The sequence below is a fragment of the Falco naumanni genome, chromosome 4, assembly GCF_017639655.2.
Source record: "Falco naumanni isolate bFalNau1 chromosome 4, bFalNau1.pat, whole genome shotgun sequence".
Classification (NCBI taxonomy): domain Eukaryota; kingdom Metazoa; phylum Chordata; class Aves; order Falconiformes; family Falconidae; genus Falco; species Falco naumanni.
The window spans coordinates 99,691,625-99,705,459 of record NC_054057.1 but is presented as its reverse complement, the minus strand read 5'-3'; the positions used below and the strand labels follow the sequence as shown (position 1 = coordinate 99,705,459).

General features: G+C 59.9%; 1 protein-coding gene across 2 annotated transcripts; it reads right to left on the bottom strand.

Annotated features, from left to right (window-relative positions):
- Positions 1-522: 522 nt before the first annotated feature.
- Positions 523-13,433, bottom strand: LHFPL4 (LHFPL tetraspan subfamily member 4). 2 transcript variants are annotated; one of them, XR_005827361.1, is made up of 5 exons: positions 12,861-13,433; positions 2,875-3,111; positions 2,643-2,659; positions 2,127-2,366; positions 523-2,006 (listed from the first exon to the last, which is right to left on the bottom strand). XR_005827361.1 is itself a non-coding variant. In XM_040590209.1 (4 exons), exons 1-4 carry the CDS (start codon positions 13,264-13,266, stop codon positions 2,358-2,360), a joined length of 669 nt encoding a protein of 222 aa, XP_040446143.1. In that variant the 5' UTR covers positions 13,267-13,433; the 3' UTR covers positions 523-2,357. The 2 variants fall into 2 exon arrangements, 1 of the variants encoding a protein (XP_040446143.1); XM_040590209.1 differs by having other exon boundaries at positions 523-2,366.
- Between the last annotated feature and the right edge of the window lie 402 nt (positions 13,434-13,835).

The following is a 13,835-nucleotide window of genomic DNA, read 5'->3' as shown; positions in this document are numbered from 1 at the left end:
CTGTCCCCACTCCCCTACCGGAGCACACCACTGGACTACGGGCCACGCGAGTTGTTCTTCCATCAAGGCGCAGGATCTGCTGAATTTCAGACGGCTCCTGCCAGCCCGTGAGCCGACAGCCCGCCCGCGGTGCTCCACAGCTCCATGGGGACCCGAGGACGGGCAGGAGTGGGGGGGCTTGAAACACTCCTGGGGATAGACAGGACCCAGCCCCCACCTCCTGCCTTGCCGGGGGGGGGGGGACGGACAGGCCCTTTCCCTGCCCTGCCTCTGGCCAGAGCCCCCCTTGCGCACCCGCCTGTGCAGACGGAGGCTCAGCCCCACCAGGCACAGGGTGGGCTCCCTACCCCCGCTGCCCACCCTGCCACCCCCCACCCCCTGTGGCTGCGCCATGGCCAGTGCCCCTGCGGGGTCCTCGGACCCCCTGCAAACCTTCCCGGCTTTTCCAGCAGCGCCGGGGCGGGGGGGGGGGGGGGGGGGGGGGCATCCCAACCCTCCCCACACCACAGGGCGCCAAGCTCGTCTGGTTTGAATTATATTTTTCAATAAGGTTTTGTGAAACACTGTATCAAACTTTGTACTAAAATACAGATATATTACAGCTACTGTATTCCTTTCTCCACTGATTTTCTTCGCTTGTTTTTCAATTCAGCCGGCAGCAGCGCTCCCAAGCTGGCAAGACCCGGGCGCTGCCGGGGCCGAGGGGCAGCTGCCGGAGGGAGGCCGAGGCTGGCAGAGGCCGCGGGCAGGAGCGCCAGCACCTGCGCCATCCCGGGTGACTTTGGCTCCACAGCTCCATCCCTCACCACTGCCATGCAGGGCCTCAGGGCACGACTTACCTGCTCCCACCAGCCCCGGGCACCACGATGGTTCCTGCGGAGCCCGTCATTGCCATCGCCCAGCAGCCTCCGTGCGCTGTGGCCATGGCCGTGGCCGAGCCCCGCTGGCAGCAGCTCCCCTGCCCGGGGCTGCCCATCCCAGGGCCGTGGTCCTGGTCCTGCTCCGCTCCCTGCGCCCAGCTCCAGCCCGCTCCCAGGCTTTGCCCGGCGCCCGGCCCAGCCTCGCCAGGGCCCTGCAAACAGCCCCCGGCTACTCGCACTGAGACGCGGCCAGTGCTGAGGACTTTATTGCATTGCAAGGGCTGTGGTGGCCCCAGCCCCCCCGCAGCCGGGACCTGGGGAAGCCCACACGTGCCGGTCTGGCCAGCAGAGCTGCGGCCGGGCTGTGGCTGCCTGTGCCAGGGTGAGTGCCCGGGGTGTCGGTGCCGGCTCCCGGGTGCTGCCCGTGTGCGATGCAGGCTGCGTCGTGCCCGGAGGCTCTGGCCTCAGTGCTGCCCCGGGCAGCTGCTGCCAGCTCCCTGCGGGCCATCACCGCGGGCCAGCGAGGTGCAGCCAGGGGACGCGACCAGGGTGCCAGGGTGGGAGGAACAGGAGCGCCCAGGTCTCCCCCAGCCACACCGTGTGGCAGGGAGAGCCTTGCCGTCACCAGTGGAGATGAAGCACCGTATGGGGATGGGGAGGGAAGGCGTTTGGCAACAGCCTGCGGTCAGCTCAGGGAGGGGGCTGGGGGGGGGGGGGGGGGTCCTGCACCCACCCGAGGGGGGGTTGTATGTCCAGCTGCTCCCACTTACCAGGGCTTACATTCAGCAGCGGCTCGAGTCGGGTGTCCCAGCGGCCAGCAGCAGCGAGGCCCCTGTGGTCCCTGTGCTGGGGGGGAGCGAGCGGCAGCCCACAGCCCCAGCCACGCACCAGGAAACACCACGCCCTGGGGCTGCGCTCCTGGGGTGGGGGGCGAGGGGGCTTGAGTCACTTTACCCTGTTTAGAGAACATGAATTTACACGTAAAAGTAGGGGTTGGGCCCCAGCCCCGCCACCGGGTCCCCCAGCCATGGAGGCAGGGTCACGGAGCTGTACAAAATGGGAGCAGGGAGGGGGCCAGGGCCTGGAGCAGCCGGCGCGGGGCATCACTGAGCGCGTGTTCGGGTGGGATGCAGCAGGTCAGGAGTCCTGGGGATGTAGAAATCTGTTAAAAACTCTGAGACTGTTTTTTCCTTGAAACAAAACCGCAGTTGGATGCTGTTCTCGAACGAAGCGGGTTTGGGGCATCCTCCCCCGGTGGTGACCCACGGGCGACAGGGGGTGCGGAGCTGGCGGGGTGCGTGGGATGGCGGTGCCAGCATGGACATGGAGGTGGCCATGGATGCGGCGGATGGCCGGCACGTCCCCGGTGCAGGCAGTGGGGCCCGGGGAGCGGCACGGGACGCTGCGTGGCTGCTGGCAGCAGACGAAGGGCAGGATGGGGAGGGAGTGCCCAGGCTGCCGGCCGCGGGAAGAGGGTCCTGCTGCGGGCACTTGGCTTTATATCCTCTGTGGGGAGAGCACAGCAGGTCAGGGTTGGTGTTGGGCAGGACTCACTGCACCGCTGTGCCACCAGCATGTGCCACACACATGCCTGTCCCCATCCCTGCTGCCCCTGCTGCCTCCTTTCCCCATTGCCGCCCTGTCCCCACTGCCCCCAGCCCCATTGCCCCGCATAGCCAGGGTCCCCCCATGCCACCCCACAGGGAGCCACCCAGCACAGTCACACCCAGACACGCCGCACGGTCAGGGCTAGGGGATGGGACAGTGACACTCAGGACTTACCGCAGTGCCGACAAAATCTGTGGAAACAGAAGAGAGGGCATCAGGCAGGGTAGGGGTTCGGCAGCCCACTCCCACCCTGCCCAGCCTGCCTCGCTTTGCAGGTGGCACTTGAGCCTGCAGGACCCTCACTGCAGACTGCTGGAGGGGCCGAGCCCCCCAGGCTACTCCCCCTAAGGATCCCGCCCATGGCCACGGTGCAGGGCCCCAGGACCCCCGGCAGCGCAGCGCTCACCTTTGCTCTCTGTCTTGAGCTCCTCGTGCAGCAGGTCGTTCTGCCGGTTGCCAAGGACAAAGGCCAGGAAGGAGAGGATGAGGGCATTGAGGATGCCGATGATGGCCAGGATGTAAGCCCAGCGCACGGAGCAGTCGCCCAGGGAGTACTTCCCTGTCTTCTCCCCGCACATGTCCCTTATGGTCTCTGCATCCCAGCCGTCGGGAAAGATCATGCAGCCCAGCACCAGGCAGAGCGCTGCAAGGGGGAGAGGAGCGGGAAGCATCAGAGGGCACACGGGTGGCAGTGCTGGGTGCTGAGCCCCCCAGTCAGTGCGTGAGTGCATCCCGTGCCTGGCAGGGAGCCTGCCTTGGCCCCACGACAGCCAGGCAGCTCTGTGGGTGACAGCCACCGCTGCCCCGACAGCCCCAGGGGACTGCGTTTGTATGTGGCTGCCCCAAACGTGCCCCGCACACAAATGGGGACTTCGGGGTCTTGGTTTCTTCAAGCACTAACCACAGGATCAGTGGTTCCTCATGGCCTTTCCTCATCACCGCGGGTTCCCGCATGTGGGCAGAAGCTACTGGCTGCTGCCTGCCAAGAGAGTCGTCGTCCCCAGGAGCCCCCACACCCAAAGGCCTCACAGCCTGCAGGCACCGCTCCCGGCGGGGCTGCTTGCTCAGCACACCTCTGTCCTGCACACCCCATGCCGAGCAGGGAGATGTCAGGGAGCACCAGGATGATGGGGAAGGGAAATGCTGAGACAAAGCCCGCGAAGGTCAAGGTAAGGAGGCAACATTTTTTCTAACTACAGCAAGTACAGAAGCTCCTCACCCCGTATCAGCTGGGAAAGCTACAAATGTTAAAGATGATGGAGATGGGTTGGGATGCCCTGTGAGTATTTTTGTGCTGGGTTAGGGAAGACTGAGGGGCTTGAGCCTGCACAAGCAACAAGGTACCTCCCTGTCCCGTACTGCTGGAGCACAGCAAACACCCTGTCCGGCACAAGTGCTGCTGCGGCAGCAGCCCTGGGGGACCGGCAGCCGGTCTGACTGGCGAGCTTTTGGGGTGCTGATGTGCACTTCTAACCGCTCTTGGTAGGGAAGGGAAATCCCAGGAGAGGGGGAAAGCGAGCGCAGGGCTGGCATAGGGCATCGTACTGGGACTCGGCACTGCCCTCGCATCTTGATGTGCTGTGCCAACTGTGCTCCCCAGGAAAGGCCACAGACCCGAGGTGAGCTGCCCTCAGCAGCCCACACACCAGTACATACCACCACCCGCCAGCTGCTGCCTGCTCTCTGTCTCCTCCATCCATGTCACAAACCTGCTTGGTAAAAGCGTCTTTGCAGACAGAGGCGAGCTCTGCAAGCAGATTTAGCATCATACACAGCCCTGGTGCTGCCCTGGTGCCACGCCAGCACCACATGACTGCACAGCGTGGCGCACACATGAGGAGCTGACAAGCCAGCATCTCTGGCACGTCGTCACTGGGGACTCCCAGCCAAGCACAGCCATGTCTGGGGAACTCCCTGCCTGCTGAGACTGGACTAACCCAAAACCATCCCCTCTGGAAGAAATTGTGCAATTGGCATCGACGCTGTGCGCTGCACGGGGCACGGTGAGGAGCCACCTGGCCTGCTGCTAACCTGAGCACCCTCAAGCACAGACCTGAATTAAAGGTAAGGAGGAGCAGCAGACTTGTGCCGGGGACTCTTCCCAGGAAAGCAGAGATGCCAAGAGGATTTTAGAATCCACTGAGCTCCCAGGGCAGTGCAACTGTGAAAAAAGCTAAGGTGCTCTGTGGCCATCCCTGGCGATGGGGTGGGTTTGCCCCCACAGGGCTGGTCAGTCTGGCACGACCCAGCCTGGAAATGGGCATGGCTCTAACAGCTCTGCCAAAATCGGTGAGGACAAGAAAAGAGCCGTGAGCATGTGGTCGAGGCCAGAGGAAAGCTCAGAAAGCAGCAAGGCAAGTGCTCCAGCTGCCTGGGTGGGCAGCAGCCCTCAGTAACAGCCCCTCTCAGCCCAGAAGAGAACAGGGCAGCGCTCCAGGGTGGCAGAAGAAGGCAAACATAAGCAGAAAAAAAAATTAATAAGGTGCTAATTGTACCTGCACCAGCAAGGGCCTGGGCAGGCTCCCAGCTTTTGCGCACAGCCCTCAGTCAGTCCTTCACAGGAGCAGAGCGGCAGCCCCTAGGCCTTCCCTTGGACTCTGCAGGCATTGGTATGTCCTCTGCATTTCTGAGCATTTATTTGGGCTCTGGATCCAGCTGCCCGGGTAGAGCCAGAGCTCACCGAGAGCTCACCACTCTGCAAACACCACAGGTGTATGTGTGAGGATCTCCCAGCACGTCAGCAGGTCCCAAACACGGCAGGACAGGACAGCGATGCTGCAGGCTGTGGATTAACGTGCTGGAGGGCTACGGCACTCATGGAGGATACAAGAGACAGGGTTTAAGCTGAAAGCAGAAAGCTGCTCAAAAGAGTTATGGGAAAAACACACAGCACATGAGCCACCGGTGCAGCAGGTTGTCACAACACAGCCATGGAGGACAGGCAGCAATGGTCACTGCCAGGACGCCTGGGGCTGGCTCTAGTGTGTGTCTGCCTGCCCTGGTCCCTGCTGTCCCTGTGTGCCTGCTCTGCACTGGCACAAGAGCAACGGCAGCCTGTGCCCTGGCCTGTGGAGTAGGTCCAGGAGCTCTGCCCGAGACCTCACAGCCCCTATTCGCCAGACAGAGAATTAAACTACAAATTTACTACCAGGGCAAAGGAGCATGCCCGAGTCACTGCAGGTACCCGAATGCCACTGCCCAAAGGTGACCAGCCTCTTCCCACAAGACCCTGACTGTTCTGCAGCTCCCTGGGAAGTGGCTGGGGCAGGGCTGCGCCACCGAAGGCAGGTCCTCTCCCAGCAAAGAGTTGTGGAGTGCTCCCCTCTTCCCATCTGTCCTACGTGTTCCCAGCAGCAAGCTTCGTCCTCTGCTCTGTCACAAGCAATTCCCTTTTCCGCATGTCCCCAGGCCACCCAATGTCCTGGAAACACCTTCCGGTGCCTGCAGCAAGGAGTAATGTTGAAGCAGAGCAAGATCAAGGAGGGGATCCCCACATGGTCAGCCTCAGCGCTGCCCTTCCCAACAAACCCCTCGTAGCAAGTCTGAGGGGTGCAAGGACGGGGCTCTGCCTGCCAGTCCCTCTGCCCACAGCACCGTTCTGCCAGCACCTGCCTCCAAAAGCTCCAAAGTCCCTTGCAGACCTGTAGAAAAACCTTGGGTTTTGTTTAAAACACCCTATTTCTACGCCTTGCAAGCACATGAAAAACACCAAGGGATGACTCCTACAAGAACCACTACTTACGAGGAAAAAAATAACCCAACTCCCATCCATTTTGCTTTTAATTCCCATTCTCCTGAGGTGGGACTGCCAGTGGCACCATGGACAGCCAGCCACTTCATCACACACCCCAGCTACCATCGCACCCCCAGGTCCTGGGCTCCCACTCCCTCTTCCAAAGTTTTCCCAGCTGGAAAGACAGATCTGACACTGGGCATTTCAGTGACCACCAGGGCAGGATGCATGCAGAGGGAAGACAAAGCAGCTGTGGTTAGCAGGGCTGCTTGTGGGATCTGCTGGGGCTGGGGCTCTGGCCCTGGGGAAACCACCATTTCTCAGCTTGTGTTTGCAGCTGGTTCATGGCTTCCCACTCGGTGCTCCCTTGTCAGGGTTCCCTAGAAATGAAACGGGCATCTCAAGGGTTTTTGGTATCCACGAAAAAGAAATTAATTGAAGGGAGTTCAATGTTATGACTCAGGCTGCAACACTGGAGTGAGATTTTAGCAGAGAGAGATGAGGAGGCTCCTCCCGGCAGCATAACGTCCCCTGGTAGAAAGTGCATTTAGCTAATTTGGACCGTCTGAGTAACCTGCATGTTTGCAGAGTACCACAGTTATCCCAGTGCTGCCCCAGTCCCCTGTAGTTGTGCCTGCAGGATTCAAATCTAATTTTTTTTTAATCACTTTTAATGTCTAGTTTAGCCTGCAGGCGTGGGTGAAGACTGGCTTTTACTGCTCTCATGTGCCACGAGTGGAAGGGGCTAGTAGGGACATGCCCTGCAGCTGAGAGACACGGCCACCCCCCCAACACGAGCATGCAGAGCGTCACGCTGCCCCAGGACAGAAGAGGGATTGAAAATTGGAAAATGTGGGTGTAACTGGGGGAGAACTTCTGGGTCCCAAAGGGCTTGTTAAAGCTGGCTTGGGGACAGTGGGGTGTTTGGCCCCATGGGCAGTGGGTCAGCAAGCTGGCTGTCCCCTGCTCTCATGCACATCACTCCCACCTTCACCACAGGGATGCCTCTCTGCTGGCAGTATTTTGGTGACCTCCCCCAGCCCCTCACATCTACCTTGTGCTGAAGGGGAAGAAGCTCCGGGTGCCATATCCTCCACCGTGCTCATGGCCACTTGCCGCGACGCTGTGTCATCAGTACATCAGAGGTTCCCGCCGGAGATCCCCAACACGGTGCCCCTGGGCACCACGCACCAGCCCCAAACCCCCAGGGGAACAGGGGCTGTGCCGTGACTTTGGGATCTGGAGTGGCCATTTCTCACTAGGAAACCTCCTGAGAGCTGAGCAGCCAAAGGAAAGGAGACAAACACAGCCTCCTGTCCCCTCCTAAAAACAGAAAACCCTCAAAAATAAATGAAAGTTAAAGGCAGCTTGCTCGGGATGGCTAGCACTGGCCATTTACACAGACAGGAGCTCCCTTACGGCATTTTGCTCCACAGGCAGTTTCCGAGCCAAAAAATCAGCAGGACTCAGAATAGAGTTATGAGTTTGTATGAATCAGAACTGACAGTTACTTTATCTGGAACAATAGTTAAGGGATGTAAGCTCCAGGACACGAGTGGCTCCGAAACACCCAGCTCAGCCCCTCCCTGCAGGTCCACAGGCACGTTAACAGCTACTACAGGAGGGTTATGCTGCCTTCCAAAGCCCAGGGCTGGCTGCTGCGGAGCACGAGGTACTGGATGGGTGCAAAGTCTGCGCTGTGTCACTGCTCCTGTCCCCACTGTATGACAGGAGTGGCAGGCAGAGGAGAGGGGAAATCTTGAGGAAAGCTTTTTTTGGTGCCAGAAGCTAGTAATTCAGCAAAGGCAAAGGTTTTTTGCAGCGATGTCTTCTTTTTGCTGCAAGGTTGACAGGTGAAAGCAGAAAGACCTGGAAGATCAGATATGGGCAATATTTCTCCCTTGGGCAGAGAAACAGCTCAAGACTACTTCATCCTCATTCCCAGCAGCTGTCCCAGTTACACTCCTAGCTGGTTTAGAGCAGTGGTGTCACTCTCTCATTTTTTCATTAAGAACTTTAACAAATAACTTTTACATCCATGAAAACATTTTTTTTTTTTGAAGTCTCAAACTCTTTCTGACAGAAGCTGCTTCTCCAGCAAGTTCCAGTTGGGAAGATGAGTTCATCCTGACATGGCTCAACAGAGCCACCACATCAGCACCAGTACCAGGGAGTGTTCCAGGGCTATGGTGTTTGCTCAGGCCAGACCCTGCTCTCCATGAAGGCTGCAGCCACACCACCACCACCCACAGCTCAGCCCAGCAGTCAGCAACAGGCTTCCTATAACCACTCCTCTTCATGGACCTGCTGAAATGATGCCACACAGCTGTGCTGTGGGAGGGGTCCCCACTCAGGTGGTGGCAAATGCAGCTCAGGTGCAGAAGATGAAGCTGCTGATCAAGGCTCTGCCTCTGCTCCCAGTTCACACACTGGTGGGTGGGAAGGGCCCATCTGAGAGGTGAGTGTAGCTCCAAAGGGGGACTCCAAAAGCAGAAAAAGCCTGAGATGATATGTATTATTGTTCTCCATCAGGCAAGGCACTTGGATGCTGTGCAGTTAACTGCAAAGTGCCACTGATAAAGACAAACCCCAGCCCCACGGCCAGTGACAAAGCCCTGGATGGAAAGGCACCTCATGTGTCATGCTTGTGCCTGGCCAAGGGAGCTGGAAGGTCTCACCACACTGAAGCATGAAGAAACACCTTCAAAGGTGGCCAGTCACTTCCTCCATGCAAGAGGCACTGCGTGCTCAGCTGGCTGCCTCTTTTGACCCTCAGTGGACTGTGAGTACAAAACTGAAGCCCCCCTGAAAAGAGCCCCAGACCCACTGGGAGTGACCATCCTCATGGGAGGCATGCGGGTGCAAGTGCCATGCAGAGGGGGCTGGGCTCTCTCGCTCCAGCATTAGTGCTGGACACCAGAACAACTTTGCTCAAAGCTCAGAGTTAACTCACAGGGTGATCATGTCTTATATTACAGCAGAGAATTAGGGAATCACAGGAAATGCTGAGGCTCCTGGGCAGCCTCCTCAGCACGTGGTGGTGTATTCCTGTGCTCCGGTCTCCAGCAGATGACTGCTATGTGGTTGCTGGAATGGAGGCATCTACAAAATCAGCCCAGTTGCCTTCATCTCACTCCTGTACCTGCCCTCCATGGCGGGTGGATGAGAGGGATCCCACACACAGCCCCTTTCTCTTCAAGTAAGCATCATCCTGTGGGACTTTCTGAAGGAGCTCCTCTGTTAATTTTGAGGACTGGGGTGGCATCAGGGTGCTGTCAGTCATACAGTTGTTGACGTGCTCGTGTTAAAAGCCATTTCTGGTTTTGTAACAGAAGGATTTAGCAAAATCTCCAGTTTCGCGTACTGGGATTTTGAACAGGGCAGATGGCTACATTTCTATTTGCGATAAAGCAGAGCCTTTCCTCTTAATTAGATCCAGTTTCCTCCTAGGGGGGCAGTGGCTTTTGAGCTGGAGCTTTCTGTGAAGCTCTAATTAAACCTTTCCTTGATTGTCCACTAATTAGAGATTGACGATTTAAACTGAATTCCTGATCTTTCTCCCCTCCTCCTCCCTCACCTTCCTGCTCCTGATTTTTCTCCTCTGAAGAGCCCATTCATGCCCTTACTCAGCTGCCCTGTATTCTGCACTGGCTGTCCCATAGGGACAAGGTGGACCCACCTCTGCCCCATCTCTCTACTTTTCACCTTGTTTACCTGGTTTTCACCAGTAAGATCATGAAACTTTGGGCCTCGCTGTTGCTTCTGCCATAGTGGTGCAAGGCCTCGAGCTAAAACCTTGCTGAGGCAGGGGGAATGTCTTTCCCTTCCCTGCCCCTTCAGGCCGCCTGCTCTGGCACAACCCTCTGACCTCCCAGGTGGGTGAATCTCCGAAGCTTGCCATCATGCTGTGCTGGAGCCTGCATCAGGCCACATCCTGCCCTACCCATGGGATTTGGCCCACGGTGTCCTCTCCATGGGTCACGGCAGCTCCCTCTCCATGCACAAGGTACCACATCCACCTGCAGCTGCCTCTGACTTGCCCAAAGAAGTTCAGCCCTGCCCAGCCCCTCAGATGAGGTTCCCTCTTGTCAGGGCACCCCACCACACCACTCTGTGTCCTGGCCCTCCCTGATGGTGACACCAGCCTCTCCTGCAGGACAGAAGCTGTCTGGTTCTCCCCATCTCAGGGCAGGGTGGATGGCCAGTCTCTGTTAATGCTGCATTGGATTTTCCCCGACACAGAGAGGCTGTGTAGCCATGCTGCTTTGGGAGAGCTCTGAGCCAAGACTGGGCCAGCCAGGGCCAGAAGAGCCAGCCCATGGCCCCAGCAACCACACACTTGGGATCCTCACAACTGCAGTGAACTGCAAGGTGCAAAGTGTGAGCAGGCATAAGCCCCAGGGCAGAGCAAGGGGTACCTAGAGGTGACAGCAGTAGGGTGCTGCCATGGCCACCCAAGCCTGAGCCAGGGCAGGACAGGAGGAACCGGGGAGGAAGCCTGGAGCTGCCTTCAAGTGCAGTGCCCTCCACCACGCAGTTCCCTGTGCAGTAGCAGCACCAGCCGGGTGCTCCAAGCCACTTGATTAAGCTGCTGACAATCAGTAGGATTTGGGCTCTGAGCTTGCCTTAAACTGGTAAATCTTCAGGACAGGGAAAATTAAAAATGAATGAATTTCCCAATAAGCCAAGGCAGCTCCAGGTCTGGCTGTGGTCCTGATTTGGGTGAGAAGAGGTCAGGCTAGCTGCTGGGCTAGCTGCAACCCCCCAGCATGAGGGGGCTGTATCCCGCCACATCAATGACTGGGGCCCTTCTCCCAGGGGCGTGGACTGGGGTCCTTTAATTAGGAATATGGGGGGTTCTGGGTCTTTCTGGTGGAAGCTCTGGGTCTATTCACACCTTGTATGCAGTGGGGACCACATGTGGTAAAACTGGAGAGATAAGGAAGTGAAGGGTCCCACTACTAGGGGAAGCTCAGCATCTCTTTTCAGGGTCTTTCTCCCAGAAGGACAGACCCTCTGTGAGGACAGCTTGGAAGTCCATGCACAAGAGGATGCTTGGGATCCTTATCAATATATGCATCAGGTCCCCTTCTGGGGAAAAGTTTGGGTGTCACTTTGAGGAGTGAGTCTATGAGGGCATTGGGCTACATCTACGGTGGGGTTTCTTTTGTGGAGGGAGCTAAGAAGCATCTATAGCCAGGGGCACTTTTGGCAGGCGTGACTGGGCTTGAGCCTGTGGTCACTTCTGAGGAGCCATCAAGGTAAATGTATGGTGCTTCTGTGGGAAGCACTGTACTTGAGGTCTCTTTATGCAGAGAGCTGAGGATGGTCTGTCCTCAGAGTCCTTTCATGATGAGAGAGGGAGGGAAGGAGGGCAGAGGAGGCCTGGGCACATCTCTTTTAGGGGGAGCTGAAGGGTCTGTCTGTGCAGAGGCATTTTTAAAGGGCTGGGAGGTCCATGCATGGGCTCCTGCCAGTAATGGGGTCCCTTCAGGGCCTGGGGGTTCCCCTGAAGTGGGTACCTGCTGGGGGCAGACTTGCTCAGGAATGCCCTCAGGGCTAGGTAGACAGGGAGACTAGCCCCTGATGTGGGGTGCCCCAGGGGGCCTAGAACCCCAGGGGACTGGCCCCAGCCCCAGGGTGTCCTAGGGCATCCTTGTGGCTGGTCCTTGACTCTGTGGGACAGTCCTTGCTGTAGGATGTCTGAAAGCTGGTCCCTGACTGGGGTGTACTAGGGTCCTCCAAGGCTGGTCCCTGGCCCAGGGTGTCCCAGGGTGTTCCAAAGACAGCGCTCCAGGGCTGGCTGGTGCTTGTTCTTGGGTCCTCTGAGGGGGGTCCCTGATCCAGCTTTCCTGCTGTGTCCCAGGGATCCCTGTGGTACCCTGGGGTCAGATCTTGCCTGGGGAGCCCTGGCTGCCAGTGCCCAGAACAGATGTCCATTCCTGGTACTCTGCCAGTGGCTGTGCCTGGCCTGGGTGTCCCAGGAAGCCCTGTAGCACTCAGGAGACGGTTTCTGGCTGGGACATCCCATGGCCCTGCAGTGCTTGGACGCTGCCCAGTTTTCTTGAGTAACCCTGGTGTTCCCTGCAGCCAGTCTCTGTCTGGGGAGCCCCGGGTGCTGGTGCCTACAGCCAGCACCTGTTCCTGGTGCTCCATCAGTGCAAGTGCCTGGCCTGGGTGTGCCAGGAAGCCCTGGGGTGTCCCGGGTTCAATTCCTGTCTGGGACATCCTATGGATCCACAGTACTTGTACCCAGCCCAGAGTTCTTGGGCAGCCCTGGTACTCCTTGTGGCTGGAGGCCCTGACAGCAGTGCCTGCAGAGCACCGGACGCCAGTGCCCCAAGCTGGTGCCCATTCCCGGTACTTTGTCAGTGGTAGTGCCTGGCCAGGGTGTGTCAGGAAGCCCTGGGGCTGGATCCTAGAACCACAGCCCTGCAGTGCCTGGACCCAGCCCAGCTTCCTTAAGAACCTTGACATTCCCTGTGGCCAGGGCCCCCACTACCAGTGCCTGGAGCTCGCCGGGCGCCAACACCCACCGCCCGCGCTTGGCGCCGCCATCCCAGCGAAGCCCGCATCCCCCCCGCCCGTCACCCGCCCTGCGTGCCCGGCGAAGTGCCGTCGGGGGCCGGGGCCCGTCGGAGGCCGGTGGCGGCGGGTACCTGCCAGCAGCTGCATCCAGGCGCAGATCTTGTAGACGGTGGCGGTGTTGCAGAAGAAGAAGAGGGCGAAGCAGGTGATGCAGCCCAGCGTCAGCACCATGGACAGCAGCACGAAGAAGGCCGCCGCCTGGAAGGCGCCCGAGGGGATGGTGCTGAAGTCGGTGAAGGAGCCGCGGCACGACAGCTCCCGGCCCGCCAGCCCGCTGCCCACGCAGTAGTGGAACAGCCCGAAGTAACCGGGCTTGGGCGTGTTGACGCTGTCGCCCACCCAGTAGGGCTGGATGAAGACCACCACGTTGATGATGGCGAAGCAGATGGTGAAGATGGCCCAGAGCACGCCGATGGCGCGCGAGTTCCGCACGTAGTTGTCATGGTAGAGCTTGGAGGCTTCCTGCGAGGGCAGCATCCTGCCGGCCGCCGCGCTGCCGGGGGGCGGGGGGGGGGGGGGGGGCCGCGACGGCGGGGAGCCCGCCCGGGGTGGGGGGGGGCCGCGGCCTAGGCGCGCCCGCGGGCTGCCGGCCCCTGCGCCACCCGCGCCGCCATCTTGGCTGCCGCCTCTGCGCCCCGCGCGCGCCCCCGCCGCGCGCGCGGGCGCGCGCCCCCCCGCCACTGCGGAGCAGAGCCGAGCCCAGCCGAGCCCGCCCCGAGGGGATCGGGCCGCTTCGGCCGCCTTCGGCTCCGCCCGCCGAAGGCTCGGCCGGGTTCGGATCGAGGCTCGGCGGGATTCGGCCGCTCCCCGGCGGCTCGGCTCGGCTCGGACCGCGCTCGGTAGCTTTCGGCTGGGGTCGGGCCGACTCGGCAAGTTTCGCGGTGGGTCGCTCAGGTGGGGCTGAGGCGGTGGCGGGCCCGCTCCGGTACCCCGGCCCACTGGGGCCGCTCCCCGGCCCGCCCCCGCCCGGAGCCGCCGCGCCGCGCAGGGCCCCGGTGAATGCCGGCAGGTACAGTGGGCGTGCTCGGCCGGAGCCGGCCCACAGG

Bases quoted from the DNA above. Each gene is read 5' to 3' on its own strand.
- LHFPL4 (XM_040590209.1), bottom strand. From the start codon at position 13,266: ATGCTGCCCTCGCAGGAAGCCTCCAAGCTCTACCATGACAACTACGTG. The intron at 3,112-12,860 runs GTACCCGCCGCC...TCCCCCTTGCAG, and splicing joins CTGGATGCAGCTGCTGGCAG to CGCTCTGCCTGGTGCTGGGC.